At 40.2% G+C, this 21,310-nt stretch overlaps 1 protein-coding gene across 2 annotated transcripts; it reads left to right on the top strand.

Annotated features, from left to right (window-relative positions):
- The first annotated feature begins 313 nt into the window (after positions 1 to 313).
- Positions 314 to 16,678, top strand: slc6a3 (solute carrier family 6 member 3). 2 transcript variants are annotated; one of them, XM_071470436.1, is made up of 16 exons: positions 314 to 677; positions 1,536 to 1,665; positions 2,100 to 2,307; positions 3,178 to 3,309; positions 5,961 to 6,177; positions 7,624 to 7,762; positions 8,211 to 8,345; positions 9,130 to 9,233; positions 9,996 to 10,120; positions 10,821 to 10,933; positions 11,309 to 11,437; positions 11,669 to 11,768; positions 13,228 to 13,328; positions 14,008 to 14,175; positions 14,339 to 14,410; positions 14,608 to 16,678. In XM_071470436.1, exons 2-16 carry the CDS (start codon positions 1,579 to 1,581, stop codon positions 14,629 to 14,631), a joined length of 1,854 nt encoding a protein of 617 aa, XP_071326537.1. In that variant the 5' UTR covers positions 314 to 677; positions 1,536 to 1,578; the 3' UTR covers positions 14,632 to 16,678. The 2 variants fall into 2 exon arrangements, with proteins under 2 accessions (XP_071326537.1, XP_071326538.1); XM_071470437.1 differs by lacking the exon at positions 314 to 677 and having other exon boundaries at positions 1,515 to 1,665; positions 14,608 to 14,760.
- Positions 16,679 to 21,310: the final 4,632 nt, after the last annotated feature.

The following is a 21,310-nucleotide window of genomic DNA, read 5'->3' as shown; positions in this document are numbered from 1 at the left end:
ACTATTACAGATGAAAGAAATCTCAGTCTAACTGTGTGCAGGATTTCATTTTATAAAAATTGAATTCGTTTTTTTTAACGTGCAGACGTACATTCACTTAGAATGAAAAGTCATCCAGGAAAATGCTTAAATCAGGTGGTGAAAATGTGCAATGATACGAGAGAGAGCAGGAGGAGGAACAGATGGAGGGAGGGTGAGAAGGGAGGGAGGGGGGAGAGTGACGGTGATGTGTGTGTGTGTGTGTGTGTGGGGGGGGGGGGGTAGCTGTTGATTGTTTCTCATATTTCAAGAGTGGTCCTGCAGACAGATCTCCATAGCAGACCACAGGGTACTCCCGGCTCTGTGTGTCTGTCACTGGAGCCAAGGAGGGTGGGAGGGCTTTCCTACAACTCATACTAGATTTACCAGTTCCTCTCGTCTTCTTCTGTCTTCATCTTCATCTCCTGTCTCACTGTCTCACTGTCACTCTGTCTCTCACTGCATGTTTTTTTTTTTTTTTTTTTTCTGTTTTTGACAACATCTTTGCCTTAATCTGGTTCTGAGTCTTAACTTCTCAAGGACGGTCTGCGTCAATATGGTCAGCATCAGTTTGCAGCGCGTTGAAGAACATCAGCACAACTGGAATTAAATCATCCAAACTGACAACTGGAGGAGTTTTCACCTGCCATTTTGCAAAGGTGAGTGTTTTTTTTTTTTTGCCATGCAAATGTGTCTTCTTCTGTTGAATATTTGAATAGTAGTTTTATTTGTGATAATACAGAATTTGGCTGCAACATATGGTGCTATTTGTTGTCTGATGGTGACAGGAGATGTACAGAATAAAAGGAATTTGTAACATCTGTAGCAGTTTAGTGGAGTAATAAAGGTTTAAATGATGATGTGAAAATAAAGACAAGAGCAAAGAATGCACCATATCGATTGTAAAAATTTACAAAACATGTTTATTATGATCACTTTCTTACAGTGAAACTTGGGCCTGTTACTGATACGTTTTCTAATGCATTTCAAAGGAATTAAAAACTGAAATCAAAACTAAATGTGTTGAACAACAGGCTGTGGTTAGACAGGGATTGTAGACGCTGGGCCAAAGCAAAATGGCGATCAACAAGTGTGAAATGAAATGAGCACGCCGTGATGGCCTTATGGAGACACTCGCCCACCCCCTCGTGTTACCCTCATCCCAGATCCCATCACTCTCCGTTGATTTTTTTTCTCCTCTTGCTCTTTCTGTGTTTCATGTAACAATTTTGAAGCTGGAAATGAATTTATGCTTTTCAGTCACCCACACTCTTCATGTATTTGCCACCAGGCTGCATAACATTTTGAACAATTTAATTGGCAATTTTGTAAAAATGCTCTAATTTGTGATATTACTTATTATTTCCTTTTTTTTTAGTTTTTATTGCTTGATTTTTGTTGTGCATTGTTGTGTTGAGTTCCCATTGAGACACTTTATATTTGCAGCAATAAGTCATTTTTTTCTAAAGGGAATGATAAAATTCTCTTCATATGTTTTCTGTCTCATTCTGCACAAGACTCTTCAGCTGCATTTCACTCCCGAAGCCTGTGCACCCCTCCATGCTGACAGAGAGAGTCCCTGTTAGCCTGATGTCCTCGGTTGTAGCCCCGGAAAAACCCACCTCCAACACCATGGGCCCCAAAGAGGTCAGTGCAGATCTGACACGTGGGGGATTAATCCAGCCTGATAAAGAAAACCTTACTGACTCACTGTGTGGTGCCTTTCTCTTTGACTTGGCCTGTCTGATTCCATTTATGCTTTTGTGTGGGAAAACAAATCTTAACGGTAACCAAAGCCAAGGGTAATATGGACTTCTAGATCTGAACTGTATGTACTATACGGATGACATTAAAAATGCATGAAACGATGGTGATAGTCACTGTCTGTTATTTGTGGGAAGTGAGAGAATAATTAGACAGTCATTAAATCATACATATATGTGTATATATATATGCTTGTACATATAAATGTGATCTGTCTGCAAATCTGTCATAGAAAGATTACACAGAAATGACAAAAAAATAAATGCCTGATAATTCGAAGCTGCATCCGACTGATTATTAACTTCATGACCTTTAAGGTGGAGCTGATCCTCGTGAAGGAGCAGAATGGGGTCCAGTTCACCTCAACCACCTTAGTGGCTCCAACTCCTCAGACCAACCCCAGCGGGGAGGAGGAGAGGGAGACCTGGGGGAAGAAAATTGACTTCCTCCTGTCCGTCATCGGCTTCGCCGTGGACCTCGCCAATGTCTGGAGATTCCCCTACCTCTGCTACAAGAATGGAGGAGGTGAGATGGATGAAAAGAGAGGAGTGGGAGGGGTGAGGGGGCTGTTTTTGGCCCCAGTTTAAAGGGTCCCCTCAGCTGCTACACTGGGTGAGGTAGAGGAGAAATAGAGAGGGGAGTAAGGAAGCAAAGGAAGGCTAGATGTGCTTTGAAAGAAAAAAAAGCTTGGAGGAAAAAAGTGAGAGAAATGAAGGTGGAATTTATTTACACACACTTACACACTCTCTTCTCCCCTGCATGCACTATTCGCATATGCTTGTGCTCACACACAGTTCTGGTCGCACACAGTATTCACACAAGTGTGTATGTTTGCATGTGTGTTTCAGCTCCTTGTGTATGCTGGTCGTTGTTTGTGATTTTTTTTCCCAACCCTTTACAGAGATCAAAATAGGGGAAAAAACACCACAGCTGCTCCGAATAGATTAGCTCTAACAATCACTGCCAGTAATTATGGCTGTTTAACATAGAGCTCTCATTACGTTTAAGAGCTGTAAATGATACTGTAGCCGTGGTCGAGGCTGACACTCTGCACTGGGGACACTGTATGTCCCCAAATCCAACATGATATCATACCTGTATTTAGGGACAATATTGCCAAGTTTCATTTGGGGCAATTAGCCCAAACTATATTCACATACCGTGCAGACACTCATTTTTGTGTAGGTTTGCATTATGGTGCTCAAAAACTAAATCAAATGAATTCTTAACAAATTCGCTATTATAATAATAATAATATTCCTTAGGATTAATTTATCTATTCAATTATAAAACCACTATATTATTATGACTGCTAATAATCAGGTATCCTTTTATTGAAATGTGTGTGTAGGATTTGAAATTTCACTTGTGTGTGTGTGTGTGTGTGTTTTGCAGGTGCATTCCTGGTGCCATACTTGTTCTTCATGGTGATAGCAGGCATGCCCCTCTTCTACATGGAGCTGGCTCTGGGACAGTATAACAGAGAGGGGGCAGCAGGGGTCTGGAAGATCTGTCCCATATTTAAAGGTAGGAAGTGACTCGACTCACGCCCGCACTCATGCAAACACACGTGAACACATCCCGCCGTCTGCCCGCCTGCCTGCCTGCCTGCCTGCCTGTCTATCTGTCCAATAATATATCTCCTTTAATATCCACATGTCTTTCTGCCTGCTTGTCTGCCCACATGCCTGCCTGTCCACATGCCAATCTCTTTTGTCTGCACGTCTCCATGCTGAGCAGCGACAGGCATTGTTTATCCTCCCCAGAACATCAGGTCCTGTTGGCACTCAGATGGAAAGCAAATGAAAATTGGGCTTTTAGACTCTTGTCCTGATTGTCCAAATCCTTCTGTCAAATAGTGGCGGGGAGCACTGGGCTGACACTCTCTCGGGGTACTTTTCAACACATCAATAAGCAAAGCGCAGTTTAGGAGAATGCCACCCAAACGTGCACTAATGGAGACACACACATTAAGACCAAGCCACATTTCTGAGCAAAGTCATTGGGTGAAAAATATAATGATAGACTTCTTGTTTTTATCTGTTTTACAAGATGTCACTTGTGTGCACTGTGTTCATCCATCTGTCTTTGCACTCTATACCTTTAGTTATGGTTTCACTTAAATTCATATTTAACACATTTCTAATAATTCAAAGATGCATCAGAATGACAGCATCAGGTACCATTTTGTACCAGCAGACCATGTGTTGCTTCACAGTATGAAGCCATGCCGCTGTCTTTTGTTGATGTCTGACAAGATGATTCCTTGTGACCGAGAGAGGCAAAGTTGAACACAATCAGACCAACAAGTCAAACGTAAGTCTGGCTGGTTTGATTTGCGCACGAAGGACAGATCTGATACAAGGTACACCAGGGTCTCTCACTGAGACAGAAAGTATGACTACTTATTTAGTATCTTGCTCTCCAAGGAGCGTGACTACCTGATACGACTCCACATCTGCGGGGCTTCTCAGCTTTCACTCTTCCCTCCTGAGAGCCCTCACAAAACATTCTCCATCTGAGGGGGCTCACAGTTAAACATTCTACCATATGTGTATCCTGCTCACCTTAAGGTCAGCAGTTCCTCCACGGCATCCGTCGCTCACATACTGACATTAAAGTTCGATACATGCAGAAACAATTACAACCTTACAACGTCCTTGCTGGTCTGAATGTGGCCTGCAGTGTGTACGTGTTGCATCATGTGTTTCTGTGTGTGTGTGTCTCTGAGCGTGAGCCTCCTGTGTGTGAACATGTGCCGTCTGTCAGGGACCACACTGAGTACGTTGACGTTCTAATCACACACTTCACTCTCTCTCTGTCTCTCAGTGGGGGGATAACAGTAATTATTCAAACACACACATACACATGCCCATATTGACAGTAATTATTCTGATCAACAAGCTGGTTTCCTCTCAGGATCAATGCATTTGAAGAAAAGGACTGAAGAAGGGGAGACGGAGAGAGATGGAGAGATAGCATGGCCGCATGCAGCGCGAATAAGAGGCATCGCTCCCTGGACAAATATCACATCCACATTACAAAGGAATCAATAAGGCACAGTTCTGGTCATGCCTCTTAGCAAAGGTTAACAATTAAATCCAGCCTTAGAAGATTGGACATTGTTTCAGGTTTATAGAAAGGGTAGATGTGTTGATAATTAAGGCATGAAGAGACACTCTTGAGAAGTTGTGCTGCTTTCTGTGAGACCGCGGGCGTGTGTCACAGGCCGCTGTACTCACACTGAGAGAGAGCGAGATTGTGCTTTTTGTTGTGCACTTTGGTGCAGGAATCTGTCAGGATGAAGTAACTGCTCAGCAGAGCCCTGCCTAAGTCTGAACTGTATGTGGAGCATGTTACTTTTTCCACTGATTCATAATAGTTCTTCATGAACAGATGATTAATACCTTATAATAACTAAGATTAGCACTACTACCATTAAGGGTTTGAATATGAATATTGAATATAGGAAAGGGTGTATGTTGCAGGAAAGTGTGAAAAGTGAGGCTTTGTCGTCACCTTTTGGTTTGGTCCCTCGAGCAAGACGATAAATGATTTCCTCACCATCTAAGTTTCACTAAAACCAGGCAGACAATAGTATTTGTCAGGCTTTGGTCTTGTATTTTTTGTATGCATCCTCCTACCGGGACATCCTCAGTGATGGAAAGAAGAAGTATTCAGATAATTTTCTTAAGTGTACCAAAAATGAAACAATATATAAATATCTACAATTAATTTTATATGATTTTGGGGGACATTTTATGTCCTAATGTGATAGCAGACAGAAATCCCTCCCAACTCCTTCCATCTGAGAAGTTTAGAGTTCAAACCTCTCTTTGGTGGAACCAGCGATTATAGTGATTATATTATATTAAATGTGGCGAGTAAAAAGTACAATATTTCCCTCTGAAATGTACAAGTATGAAAACATGGAAGTACGAAAGCAAAGTACTTGTACTGAAGAACAGTTACTTAGTTTCCTCCTCTGGACATCTTTACAGTGATGGAAATCAGCCGTGAAAAGCAGTGCTCTGTAATTCAAGCCAGAAGGTACCATTTTCAGATATCTCAGGTGCTAATTTGTGCAGTGGGCACTGTCTACCCTCCCGCCCCCCTCCACTCTCTAGCTCTGCATCTGTCTTTACTGTCAGTATTGATAATTTATTTTCCACTCACAGGTGTTGGCTTTACAGTGATCCTCATTTCCCTCTACGTTGGTTTCTACTATAACGTCATCATCTCCTGGGCGCTCTTCTACCTCTTCTCCTCCTTCACCGGCGAGCTACCCTGGGTCCACTGCAACAACACCTGGAACAGTCCTAACTGCTCCGACTGGGCTGACAACAGCTCAGTCAGTGATATTTACAAGGCCACCCCTGCTCAGGAGTACTTTGAGTGAGTTGGCCTGAATTTCAGAACTTTAAAACTGAAATTTTCCATTCACATTTGCTACTTTTGTGGCGTGCAAACATGGAAACTGCAGTTAAAGGCCAACATACTTTATGTATTCTTTCAGCTACTAAAAGCTATAAGCTTATGCTTTATTCTATATCACCTGCACATTTCCGCTTCAGACAAAGTTTTGGTGCAATGCAGTAATGCCATGTGATGCTACAGAGTTGGCTTGATGCAGTCAGTCTACTAATAACTTAACTTACAGCTCTATGTCTATATTAAGTAATGTCTTGGACTGTCTATTTATGAAAAATTAAAGAAATAATAAAATATTCAGAAATGAACATCAGATATATTTGCCTCAAAATGGATCCAGAGTTGGGTTGCATTTAGCTGTTGCAGCCCCCCCCCCCCCCCGTGCAGCTGACCAGGTGTCTCCTTTTCCAACAAGTGAGGGGTTGGTCTGTTGTGACAGTTGAGGCATTTCATCCATGCTAGTTGAAATGGCAGTGTGCTGTTTACACAGAACCACCTGCAGACAATTTGACCACATCAGCTGAACATTGGCTGATCTTTTTCAGTCTCATCCTCTGAAATTATCGGAATCAAGGCGTCAACGATGTTCAGTCATTTTATTGGTGACATATTGGACTTCTTTTGAATGTAATATAAAAGTACACTTTCAAATCTGTCACCTTTTATTGCCAATGTGTAATGTTTTCCTGTCTTGGCAGACTGTTGTGATCTTTTAGACCTTTTAATTTCATATAATGCAACACTGCAGCATTTGCAACAGATGCACCAACACGTCCATGTAGTATCTGCTGTATCTAGTGTATCTGGCAAGGTTTCCTGGGGTCTCGCATGTCCCTTGTTACTGATGAACACAGTACTTGGCTTCCAGCAAGACTAGCCATTGATTGTTGGTGAATGTTATGCAGGATCCAGATCCAGGTGTATAGCTTAAGCGATGAATAGTGACGTATTTCTGGTAGGCTGCTTAAGCATTGTCAGTTGCGAGAACCTAGATCTATGAATTCTGAATGCATCCCGAATCAGTTAATTCAGGGTAATCTATAAATGTCTCTTGATGAGATTCAAAGTGAGCAGGACTCAGGTCTCTCAGCATCTTAGACCCTTGCTTTGTCATTATGTCTTCTACCTCTGCCAAGCTTTACCTTTAGTCTCGTGTGGACCTTGCATGTAATTTTGGCTGGAAAACATCAGTCTTGTTCCAATGAGTTACTTTCTCAGCTCTGGAACTTGCCTTGCAGTTCCAGAGCTGAGATATATATACATATACAATATTCCTGAACTTCTCTGTTAGACTTCTGACACTGAAGTCATAATGGTGAGAATGTACTGAATACAAGACTTTTAGATATACTGTAAATGGTCAACTAAGGAGTTGTCATTGTTCCTAACAAGAATATTCCTTTTCCTTAGACGGGGAGTGCTCCACATCCAGGACAGTAATGGTATTGATGACCTGGGTCGTCCACGCTGGCAGTTGACTTCCTGTCTGGCTGTGGTGATTGTTCTGCTCTACTTTAGTCTCTGGAAGGGAGTGAAGACATCTGGCAAGGTAGGAAATGACATAGTCGGCATGTTTTTTTTATGCGAGTCATTAGTCACCTTGAGATATGGAGTTACTTTAAAGGAGCTATTTGTAAGTTTTGCTATTGCTACATAGCTGGCGTTAGCATTAACAGGCGTTCACTTACCAGTCTAGAAGAAAAATTGCAAGTTCAGCATCAAACTTCACTCCTTTACTCACCAAGAACTGTCTCCAGTGGTGGAAAGCAACGCCAACATAACATATTATAATACCTTATATTTACTTACTATTGTGTCTTCAAGTCCAGTTTAAATCCACTGGAAAGTTTAAGACCACCACATATGTCTGTATAGCATAATGGTGTATTTTCACTCTCACTTGCATGTATTCATATGTGCGCTTCTGACTGTGCGTGGCCTTCTCTCCTCTGTGTAAATGTGCGGGTATTCTGTGTAACGCGCGCGACCCTGATCAGGTTGTGTGGATCACAGCCACCATGCCCTATGTGGTCTTGACTGTGCTGCTGCTCCGCGGAGTCACTCTGCCTGGAGCCATCGATGGCATTAAGGCCTACCTCTCTGTGGACTTCCTGAGACTCTGTGACGCCAAGGTGAGGGAGAGCGGGGGGACAAGTGAGGTGAGAGTGGTGGGGGTGTAGAGGAAGAAGAAGAAGACGAGGCATGGGGGGGAAAACAGTGTTTAAAAGGCAGTTGAAAGGAAAACTTTGACATTTTAAATTTATCACATAATATGTAAGTGTGTGATGTGAAATAGAAAGCAAGCGTAGGGTAACATGACTTTATTTAGAAATTAGTAGCAGTGACAAATCCATCATCAACTCCATTAATCCATTAAAACACTACATAACAGTCCTACTCCACTGTCTTTTTTGTTCTTTTTAAGCCTGAATCTGAACTCAGTTTTAGCAACAACTGTGGGGTTAATACCCTCTGGTTTACAATGACAAGTTAAAGAGGGATTTCCTCAGGGTATGAAAAAAAAATGTGAAAAAATTGTTGGTGTGACCATTTTAAAAATTTTCCTTATCTGTGACACCCACTATCACAGCTTATAACAATATCTTATTCAGGTTAATAGGAGGCGTTGAGGAGCTCAGTAAGTGACCATGCAGGACTAAAGGACTCAGTTATGGAGAAAGAGAGAGAAAGCAAGAAGGAGAGCGATACAGAGAGATGCATGGCAGCAATTGGAGAATTAGATTAGATAGATGCATGGAGCAGTAATTTGCAAAATTACCCCCCATATTCACAAGCGTCTTTCATCTACTGCCGTTGAATGAGTTTCCTGCAATTATCCCTAATAATGGCTTTTTTCCTCTCCTGTGCCTTTTGTTTGCCGCTTCACACAAGTGAGCTTGTTCTGTCGCTCCCCAGGTCTGGATTGAGGCAGCGACACAGATCTGTTTCTCGCTGGGAGTGGGGTTTGGTGTGCTAATTGCCTTTTCCAGCTACAACAAATTCAGCAACAACTGTTACAGGTAAAGACACACAGGGTGAGGCAGGACAGGGGATGGGGAGTGGCTTCTACAGACACACACACACACACACACACATCATGCAACATAAGCAGGTGAATTACAATAACCTTTGAAGCTCCTTGAAACCCGCTATGTCTTTGACACCATGCTGTGCAGCAGACAGCAGTAACACCAATCAAAACTGTCGCACTCTTTGAAAATCATCAGCATCCCATAGGAGGCTTTTATCTCCCTTTTTTTTTTGCCTGATAACTGACGCATGACACCGTCCACCTTGAAGATTCCTCCTTAAGTTCAAAATTTTTTTGTCAGACACTGACAAAAGCATAGATTTAGTCAGCTCTTCTGACATACTTTGAGAAAGGCTCTGTCCTTATTGAACAGGAGCCAACTCATTTATTTGTTAATTTTCTATATTTATGTAAATATTTTTACAGTTGCAAGAGGCTAGATCCTATTCCAACAGAATTCAGGACAAGAGGTTTGCTTGTCTGTTACATAACAGACAAGACATTGATAACTATAAACTCAATCAAGGTTCTCCAAACTATTTTGCCACCCAGCCTCGTTGCAGAACGCCTGTATTATTGTCATGTCGAAGCTAAGAGGAGACCAGCCCTGACATTACTCATTGACTGCCTCGTCAATAATGTTGATATTGACAGTTGTTTGATAGCAGATGACTGACTAACTAAGTGTTTGTTTTTTTAACATTTCTCATTCTGGACTTTTTTCCATCTTACTTGAATTTTATTAACCCAGAGACGCCATCATCACCAGTTCCATCAACTCTTTAACCAGTTTCTTCTCCGGCTTTGTGGTCTTCTCCTTCCTTGGTTACATGTCCCATAAACACAACGTGGCCCTGGACAAAGTTGCCAGAGATGGTATGGTGTTTTTTCTCTGTGTTTGTCATGTGGTGTTTGTATATATTCTTCATCAAGTCATCTTATCAGGTTAAGGCTTTCCCCTCAGCTTTAAAAAAGTAATTATGAGAAACAATGTATTAAAAATAGAGGCACATACTTCATGTTGCAGGAAAATTTCCCCGGAGCTTATTTGAGTCGTATCTTATTGCTTTTTGTATATTTGGCTACGAGCCTAACCTACTTCTGTAGCTTCTCAGTAATGAGCTACAGGAGAGAGGAGGGTGGAAGGTATATTATGATTTGGGGTAACCCACATCAGCCTGCCTTTGGCGTTATTCCTCGATGGGTGCTATTAAATGACACTGCAAACAGCTGACAGTGCAATAGTCAATGTCAGAAGACTAGGAGCAGTATCAGGTGCATTCTTTAATTACTCTTAAGAGTCAGCAATATTTAAGATGGGTTACTTTCAGTTGCCAGCTCTGTAAATCAATGAAGAAAACCCAGAGTGAGTTCAGTAACTGAATTTAAACTCCAGTTCCAGTCCTGTTAGTGGTGTGTGTGTGTGTGTGTGTGTGTGTGTGTGTGTGTGTGTGTGTGTGTGTGTGTGTGTGTGTGTGTGTGTGTGTGTGTGTGTGTGTGTGTGTGTGTGTGTGTGTGTGTGTGTGTGTGTGTTTGGAGTTTTTTTTACTTGAGTCTTCACTTTCTTGTTCTTTAGGTGCTGGGTTGGTGTTTGTCATTTACCCAGAAGCCATTGCAACATTGCCTGGGTCATCAGTGTGGGCAGTTATCTTCTTCATCATGTTGTTGACATTGGGCATTGACAGTGCTGTGAGTATGTGCCTGCTCACACACACGCACACACACACACACACACACACACACACACACACACACACACATACACACCCGTTTTTTTCTACCAGACAACATGTGCCTTGTGACCTGTGTTGGGGGAGATTGATGATGACGTCATATCTTTGTTATGTTTCATCTCAGGTGTTTGTGGGTATTGTAGTTTATGTCCTGTAATGTTGGATGATTCTTTTCACACATTCATTAGACGGAATGTGAAACCAACTATTTTCACTTTGCTGTTCTTTTGTCCTGAAGCTACAGCCGAGCTATTATACAACACACATACACAACTCCAGTGACTCAGCAGCTGAGCGCTCACTGACTTTTCTCTCGCATCTTTTGTTGTAGATGGGTGGGATGGAGTCGGTGATCACAGGGCTGATTGATGAATTCAAATTCCTCCACAAGCACAGAGAGCTGTTCACCCTCTTCATTGTTGTTGCCACCTTTCTCATATCCCTCTTCTGTGTTACAAATGTAGGTATCAGACAGGGGAGTCTGTTGTTGCATGCTGGTCTTGTTTATGTGATCACTGATTTTCATCTTTGCATTATGGTTATTAACACTGTTGCACTAATCAAAAGTGGACAAATATTCTCAAATGCAATGAATAATATAAAATGAATATTTTTTTTTTCCTCACTGTAACTGTAAATCTTTATATACTAGAAAATGGTTTATACCCCCCCCCCCCTCCCGTCTTTCCAGGGTGGGATGTATGTGTTCACTCTGCTGGACCACTTTGCAGCAGGAACATCGATTCTCTTTGGAGTGCTTATTGAAGCCATCGGCATCGCGTGGTTCTACGGTGAGAAAGATGGACAGAAGAGAAGAGGAAGGAAAAGCAGATGATTCATGTTTTCATGGCCCACAAAGCTGATGTTATATTAGGGGCTTGATGAGAAATCTGTTGGTGTAGGTGTACTGTGCCTCGATGCAACATATTTCTATTAGACATAAGGATACAGAGGATAGAAGGTCTGTTCCCACTAATGGTTTTGGCCTCTTCGGTCTCTGACCAGGTCTCTGTGCATGTATTCTCAAGGTGCAATGTTATACTGTAGCTGTGGTGCTCATAGAGCTCATTGAGGTTAAATAGCCAAAGTTAAGTGTGTTCATTCAGCGGTGGTGAACCACCACATAGCCGGATAACAGATGCCTCCCATTTATCATGACAGGAGTTCCCTATCTATTAGCTATTTTACATCATCTCCACAGTGCTGTATATGTTTCCTTCAACACGCAGTGTCTCTTTAAGCCATTGTTTATTTTCTGCATGAGAAAAGATAAGATTCTGGAGTGAACAATGTGCCTCTTGGGAATTTTTTTTTCTGTACTATAGCTGAGCTCCTCTAGTTGTGTAGGAGTGAATTAACTCTTTATAGATATTACAGACTTAATAGACAACCCCTGTCTATGCTACACAGATTAGTGACCTCATATGGTCTCCAAGCCTGTGTGTTTTTGTAAATTAATGGCTAAAAACCAACTGCTTTCCTGACAGATGTTTATCTTAAGTATTTTCACCTTTTGCACCACTAGGAGAAAAAAAAAGATGTTTCATAGCATGTGAAAACTTGACCCCCATTTTGAAACATCAGCAGGCACAAAATATTATAAAGGCAATCTAAAAGGTCAAGGAAAACAGTTGACCTGAACTTCTGTATTGAGTTTCTTGTCTCGTGTCTCCTGAACCTGACTGTGAAGAGATCCATAAAGGGCTAAATACTAACCAGGCCTCAGGCAGTAGGGGTCAGCATATTGCCCCACTTTGGTGGGTCCCGACCTTGGCAAGCCAGATAAATCAAGCCTAAGGCCTCACAGGGCCTTTTTCCTTTCCTCTTAACTGCTGACTGGAACCCTTGACCCCTGGCCACTGTGGTCTTTCGTTCTGCTGTACCACCAAGTACATTTAGCTGTGCTGAGTACCTGCTCGTCAGTCTGGATATGCTCCTCTGCAGTGAGAGATGCCTTCCAGGCAGGAAGGCACAAGGGAAAGAGAAAGAGCCAGTTTTATGAGAGAAGGAAAATCATGATATGCTAAAAAATGGTGCAGAAGCTTATTAAAAATGGCTCTGCAGACTGACGTTAATTTGTGCAAATGTTAGATTGTGAATTGTATTTTAATAATTTTTTGATTGAAACTTGTGCATAGGAACCACATTCAATAATGAGCTGCTCTGGTAATATATTATATTTAAGTACTTGATTTCCTCTGCTGGAAACATACCAAGCAGAAAAGGTGTGAATATTTCCATGTGTTTCAGGAGTGGATCGTTTCAGTGATGACATTGAGGAGATGATTGGCCAGCGACCAGGCAGGTACTGGAGGTTGTGCTGGAAGTTTGTCAGCCCCTGCTTCCTGCTGGTAAGTCCTACTTTTTGAATAGAGTTAATAGATAGAAGGATAAAGGAGACTGAATTGAGACTGTGATTTTAACCCCACCAATATATGCGCCTGGCTCATGTGCAACATTTGACAATGACGACCCAAAAAAAAAAAAAAATCACCGGTTATTTCACTTTGACTCCGAACCACCCTTCTACCGAGGGCCCCGGCTGCTTATTCAGGTCAAGTTCTTAAAGAACACGAGTTGAGTAAGCCGGACTTCCTGCTCCTCCTGAGCATTCCTCAAATGCTCCCAGGCCACCTGAGCTAACCCCTCTAATGTGTCCTGAGAGCTAGTGTGCCTAGTACACAGCTACAACTCTGGTCCGAAAGAAGACACATCACAGGGGTCATTCTTATATAATGCCTGAAATGCAGTGTCAAGATACATAAAGGACAACACTCTTTGTCCGCGATAGATAGGATCAAGAAATTCTCTTGAACCCCTGATTTGAAGAAGCTTCTCCACTGGTCCACAACCACCAAATAAATGAACGCATGTTTTGGCATCCACTGCCATCCTATACAGATCATTTTAATGGCTTGACAACAGGGATATTTCCACTATCATTTTCACTGAACCTCTGACTTAATTCGCTTTCTCTTTGAAGAGATGGTTTTTCAAGTAGTTTCGTATTCATAACTTTTTCTCTCATAGTTTATGGTGGTGGTGAGTTTTGCCACGTTCAACCCTCCAAACTATGGCTCCTACATGTTTCCTCCGTGGGCTAACATGGTGGGGTGGTGTCTGGCCATTTCCTCAATGACCATGGTGCCTCTCTATGCCATCTACAAACTCTGCACACTGCCTGGAAAGTTTTGTGATGTAAGTCTGAGCTTTGTCTTCTCGCCCAAAATGAGGTGAAATGAGTCATAAATGTTAATCTTTCATGTTTGGTTTGCTTTGTCATGATGGAGCCTTTTCATTTAAGATCAAGTACAGTGTTCAGAACAGAGGCTGTAATGGCTCTTTTCCCTCCCTGTAACAGAGACTGGCTTATGCCATCACCCCAGAGACAGAGCATCATTTGGTCGACAATGGGGAAGTTCGGCAGTTCACTGTAAGTGTTGACTTGATTATGATTCATTATAATCATGCACATAAACGTCACATCTCTGCAGTTTTTACTCAAATATGCATGTTTATGTTCCTCTGATTACTGTCCCATTTCAATTAAATTGAGCCATTATGACTCAGTAGAAGAGTACGTATGTTTTATTTCATGGACATATCTCTTCTTTTTTTTTTTTCTCACAGCTGCATCACTGGTTGGTGGTCTGAGAACTTCACAGAGAGAGAGAGGGTGAGAGAGAGAGAGAGAGAGAGTGAGAGAGAGAAAATGAGAGTGTGGACGTTGGGTGGATGGATGCATGCGCAGCAAAGGCATGAAGAGCTAAGAGGATGAGAGAAATAGCCATTTCAATCGATCAGTGGTTGTGATGGGAGCAGTTTAAAAGTGCCGATGAAAAAAACCCATAGAAAATGTAGTGTTCTTTAATTTCATCAGTGGATGTGTGAAGCTGTGCATTGACCCTCTCCACCATTGTGTTGACACTGGTGAATGGGATTCAGTCAAACAGGTCATGTGGTGTTTCAGCCTGCTACTTCCATAAATAGAGAAATCACCTTGAAGGCATACAGCATAACTTTTAGCCTGTTGGTTATCTTCACTTTGCACTTGGAACAGTGTGAAACACATTCTTAGATTTTCTCACAGGTGGAAGGATACAGATTGGTTCACTATGGCATTTCTTTGGAGTAAAAACGTAGATTAAAACTTTGTTAATGTACATGGGGCGTAGACATTAAGGTGCTACATACAGCAATAGGAAGTTTTGTTTAATTTCATTTTTGATTAGCTAATGATATTAGCAGTGGGTGGCTTTTTATTTTGATCTTTTTATTATTTCCATATAGTTATTCTGGATTAAGACTTCAAGAATTTAGCAGACATTTAATGAATGCCATATGTTTTACTGAATCCGAGTCCATTTCCCATTTGTGTAATTATTTATTTACTTGCTCTTTTTAAAGACTGTTATGATGTTATGTCACAGACTTCTTTGAAATAAAAAAAGACACTTTTGTTTACATCAGAATAATTTAACGGAAAGAACAGCTGCTACATCAGTAGACCAAAATGACATCATTTAAATAAGTTAAACCCATGTCTGGCTCCATTTTTTCACTCATCAGTTACAAATCAATAGAATCGATTGTCTGAAAATAAAAGTCACTTCCTCTTGCTGTGTTCCTGGTTTTAGTAATGTTGGATGAACAAACAGAAACGCAATCTGACACACTCAATTGTTGCTTTATTGTAACGCTTTCCTTTTAAATGATAATAATGGGGGTTCTAAAAAAGAAAAAAATAAATAAATACTGGAACTGAACCTGTCTGTCACTGATACAGTTTCAAATTCCTCATAAAATCTCTGAGGTGCATATAATCAGACTTAAATAGTTTGAAACAGCTGCCCAAGAGCCCTCTAGAGTAACCTATTAAGTGAACAAAAACTCCATTCAGCTTCCAATAATTATCACAGACACTCTGAAAAAACAGCATTGTCAGGCTGCTGATTTAATCAACCAAAGACTAAAATGAACTCAGAAATAAAGATATTACGTCCTCACATGGCAATATTATTATTATTATTTTCTTTTTTTTGATCAGTTGACCACTTGATTGTTAACTTTATCATACCAGGTTTAACTTTTTTTCCCCCATTATAATAAAATAGTGCCAATGCAAATTCTCCTTTCATTTTTATATAATTGCAGATTTGATGCCTTTTTTCCCCCCTCAGAGTTTCAGGTGGTGATTGGGAAGCTATGACGCTCATATTTCCTCCAGAAAGCATAAAGCTTTAATTTTACCGTTTACAGACTCTTATTCAGTATTTCAAGACTGTTTAAAAAGCTGCTTTTTATTGAACTGCAAATGAATAGTGTGTAATGTAATATATAAAGTAATTTAAGTTATATATCTGTGTAAGTAAATGTAATGTAGAGGGGCTTGTATTGTATTGTATTGTATGATATTTAATAACAAGACCAACAAGATAATAAAGTATATGGAGATTATTGCTTTGTTACTGTGAAGTTGATACATATTAGCCTTAAGGATAAGGAGAATTACATGGAAAATCCATATAAAACCCTTTTCAGTTGAGTCAGCAGTGACTTGTTGTCACCTTGTGGTACATGTAACACACTGAAGGGTTAATTATGTCCCAAATTGTATGCCTGTGCTGCTGTACTGTGCCTTGTGGTGTTTTTGACTGTATGACTTTGTTTTGTACTGTCAAATAAAGTATGATTAATTCAATTATTACATTTAGAATGCCCCTTTCTTTCTGCCTTTTTCCTTTCTTTCCTTTCTGCCTCTTGTCTTGCTTTGTTTTGTTTTGTAATGAAATAAAAACTTCTCTGTGCCACTTTCAGTCCCTTTCTCTGTAGCACTGCAGTGATTTTATAGAAGGTCAAAACTGTCTCCTTGTCTCCAAAAGCCGTCTAACCAACAAGGCAATATCACTGATTGTTGTTCCCGCAGATATTGGTACATTTCATCATTGTGCTTAAATGTAGACAATTGCAAGAAGTTTTAACATTTTCTATGATCGCATGATTCATGTTGCTGAGTCACTGTATTCTATTCATCACTGTTTAATTAAATATGAATATATAAAGCTATTATTGTGAAATTAAATGACGTAACTTGCATTCAATTGCATTCTATCAAAAAAAAAAAAAAAAAAAAACTGGCTGCATTTTCACTTCAGTGGGCAGCTGTAGAATTATATTAGTCTGTTATCATCATAAGCAGCAGAAATGTCAGGGTTCCTCTTTCATGCCTGCGGTGACAAAATGAATAACGATCAGTGATCCGTCGTAATGTTTTGTTCAATATTCCAAAATGAGACATTGGTCAACAAGTGTCCAAGCAGATCTATATGCAAATCTTCCATCTAAACACATAAAGCACAGATGTGGAAACATCAGCACAGTCCTAACGTGATCAGGAGTACCTATAATCGTTGTGAGCTTCCTCAAGATTGGTCAGCATGACCCTGAATCAACAGTGTTCATTACAGTAACCAGAGAGTCAAAAAAACACTGTCTTAGCGACAATCCACACACACAGGGGAGCCAATATCCACAGCGGACAACATCTGAGGATGATTGCTGTCTAAAAAGCTTCAGGATATATCGACATATGTTCTCATCTGTGGCTGGTCTGACTGTCACACTTGAGTTAGATATTTTTTATTCACTATCGACCTGTTGCAAAAGCAACCAGTCATGTCTATTGAGGACAGGGCAGTCTAGCTTCCCATTGTGCATGTAGGTGTAGTTCTGTATTTATAGGCTTATTCAGTAGTTGCTTATTATAGGTTATTTTGTCACAGGAAACGGCAGAAATACTTTGTGGATAAAATGTGTGTGTCATCCCTGTCATTTCCCCCTATTTCATCGCTGACCAAGCACAAAATCTCCACACCGTTTGTCCCTGTGAGGAATTATTGCAGCATTTAATACATTTATTTATACTTAAATTTGAATTTGCATTCCTCTTAATGAGGAGGTTTTTAAATGTAAATATGTGGCTTGTTTTTTTTTTTTTGGTTTTTTTTTGGTTTTTTTTGTTTGGTTTTTTTCTCCATCACATCTGTATTCCACTATAATTACCCACTCAACAAGCCTCTAATGTTGGCACATGGAAGCATTTATACAGTAGCAGAGAAGAGATAAGATGAAAATGTCACATTAGCATTAGGCTACATTTACAGAGAACAAATATTGTTGTAAGGGTAGAGACCTGATTGAATATATTACTTTACAACTGAGTCTGGTCAAACCCCACCATCAGTGTGTGGCAGTAAACCTACTGATGTCACTCAGACCTGTTATCTGTTATCTGTTATTCTTCTTACATCTTGTATGCCATAGTAGGAGGTCCTTAATAAATCTGAATGTGTGTGTCTGTTGATGCTACCTTACCTCTATTTGTTGACACTTGTGAAGAGCTGTGACAGATGTTTGCTGTGTGGTTTTCCAAATCTTGTGAAGCAATTGCAAAGCAATTTTGGCCATGCAAGGATCGGGTTTAAAAGGTGCTATTATCACATCCAATAACCAACAGCAATTATGTATAATTTCATGCCTTGCCACTGGTGTTGAGACTGAAGGGTATACACAAGGAGAGGTGGAAAGGAAAGGGATTGTCCTTTTTATATTTGAGATACTGGCTTCGTCTTGACGTTGTGAATGAGGATGCACAAAATCAACTTTGGGACCATTGGCTTTGACTAAAATATCTGACAATGAAAGGGTAGATGATTGATAAGGTGATCACTATATACTGGAGGCCTAGATAGACATGTGTTTGGACAAAAGATGCAGGAGAGCAGGAGATCAAACATTAAACTTATTTCTCAATTGTGTGTGATGGTTTGGTTTGAGCTGTTCTTTGTTGTACACTGCCGTCTGCTGGTGAAGCAAAGGCACTGCATATCACCCCATGTAATCACATCAGTCATGATCACACCATCGCTACAGCTGCCATGTTCATACAGCTCCTCAGACACCTTAGTCCAAGAAGAGAACACCTCTTTGACGCAGTGATAGCTCGATGTGAGCAAACTCTAACATATTCCCCTTATGTCCTTTCTACTCTGTGACGATAGAAAAAAAATTACATTTTACATTTTCAAATATATCAGCAAACACATAGAGAGTGACATGCAATCAGCCAGCGACTTAACTAAGATCTTCAAACCGTACAACAAGTGTTATAGGAATGAAATCCCCTGATTACGCCTGAACTTGTAAGCAGGTTGTCACCTCTAAACCTCTGTACCCCCATGTTTCCTGTCACTCTGAATCCATCAGCAGCCTTCTGTTTATTAACCTCCTTCAGATGCATGTGTGTCTTTAAAGTGGCATATGCTGAAAAGCATGGGTGCAACTTATACATAACGTTTTAAAGTAACTGCAAGTTTTTTCATTCTCTAAGATTTGCACATATGTTCAATATTTATTTTTTTTTGTCTGATGAATAAAATTATAGTCCACATCATATACTATAGCACCATCAGGTGGCTTCAAGAGCGAATTGCATCAAAAAAAGTGCTTACATAGACTCTACAGTAGTATGATGGTGCATACATTTATATTGCAGGTGCTTTTATCCAAAGCGACTTACAAATTGACGCACTTACCTACTAACATCAGTGTTTGTGTTGGGGAATAGCAATAACCAAATCTTAACCTTGATGAGAAAAGCTACAGTGTCTTTTTACAAATTAGATTCAAATTACCTTCAATATGATCAGATACAACTATATCGTACCCATTTATTTATTTTAAACTGTTATACATATTGCACTTTATGCTATTTTGCACTTCTGGTTAGATGTCAACTGAATTTCTTTTTTTTTTTTTTTTTTTTTTTTGCTTTTGTTTTTGTTCAATTTTAATGTACAGAAATGACAAAAGCGTAATGATGGATAGGGATGGGAGGTGAGGGTGTGATCAGGGACACTGGTCTGAGACACTGGCCTAAGCTCCAGGGTCTGACACCATCATCCCAAAAACCAACCCCCACTATGGTGTACAGAGCATATCTAATTGCAAGTCACATTTTAGTTCATTACCAGCTGTCAAGCAGCTGTAACATCAAAAATCCATATAATTTCGGCAAAAACAAAAATCTCTAGAATGTGTGATTATGTGATATGCCGTGTGTTCAGCAGGGCTCTGATTAAAGTCCAAGGTCCTTCAAGTTCTGATTCTTAATTTACATTTATGTCCACTTAGTTGCTTAGTATAATAGTTTCTGAAAGGTTTCCCATAGTAAAAGTGTAGAAGTTATGTCTAGATTCTATATCAGCCCTGTTGGTATGTTTCCACGGTGGAACTTGTCACAACCAAGAGTATAGTATGCATAGTATGGGGATCTATAGGCAACTCTGTTGCTTGGCAGAAGTGCCATAGCACACAGTAAGCCAGAGAGCAATTATTATTGTATATTATATACATTTTACATTATATAAGCCTATATATATATATATATATATATATATATATATATATATATATATATATACATATACCCAGAGGACCTAAAGTCGGAGACCACTCTCTCAACTGGTTATCTACTATATTTCATTATGTTCATTTGGCCCTGACCAACCTTATTGTTGGCATCCCCATCCAGTACTCCCCAGTGGAGCAGCAGTTCTCATGCTGATTACTGCTGCTGATGAAAGAGGTCATGTAGAATAAGGTGAAGCAGAAGGGAAATGAGTAAGAAGACTTTTTGGTGATGATTAGCCCTCTGGCTCCACACAGCATCCGGAAAAACTCACACAAATCATAGGCTGTGGAAGCTATAGGAATAGAGATAAATAGCCTAACATATAATGTTAATAATACTGTTATAAATAATACATGGCTTCATACAAACGGAAAATCTTTATGTGTTTAGAAGAGTTTTGATTAAAAAAATAACTAACAATAAAATATACTACTATTTAACACAGACTTTTATATGATGAATTCATTTGGCTTTTAATTGGCTCAGCAGGAAACGTGCCACTTGACAATAATGCGCAAAAGGACATGGAGTACAGATCTCCCTGTTGTTGCGCAACACAATTATAGTACACAAAACAAACATGTTTTTTGTCCCACTTTCAGGATGTCACCGGCAACCCGGCTTTCCAATTGGTCTCCTGATGCCCAATTAACTTTCTCACATGAGTGTTGGAGAGTTTCTACACCTTTTAAACGCGGTTAATTTCTTTACTTTTTTCGTCCACTTTTGCTCATGTTTCCTACACAGTGTCAATGTGCATTTTACGAAATAAGTCTATTTTTTTTTTTTTTTCCCCTCACTGGTTAATGATTGACTACCTGCTGATTACGACTATGTCCCTGGTAGCCGGTGAGAGAACAG

The sequence above is a fragment of the Trachinotus anak genome, unplaced genomic scaffold (assembly GCF_046630095.1).
Source record: "Trachinotus anak isolate AG129_WGS33_773 ecotype Australia unplaced genomic scaffold, CSIRO_AGI_Tana_v1 ptg000032l, whole genome shotgun sequence".
Lineage (NCBI taxonomy): Eukaryota > Metazoa > Chordata > Actinopteri > Carangiformes > Carangidae > Trachinotus > Trachinotus anak.
The sequence above is the reverse complement of the archived record's forward strand: the minus strand, read 5'-3'. Positions and strand labels throughout refer to the sequence as shown.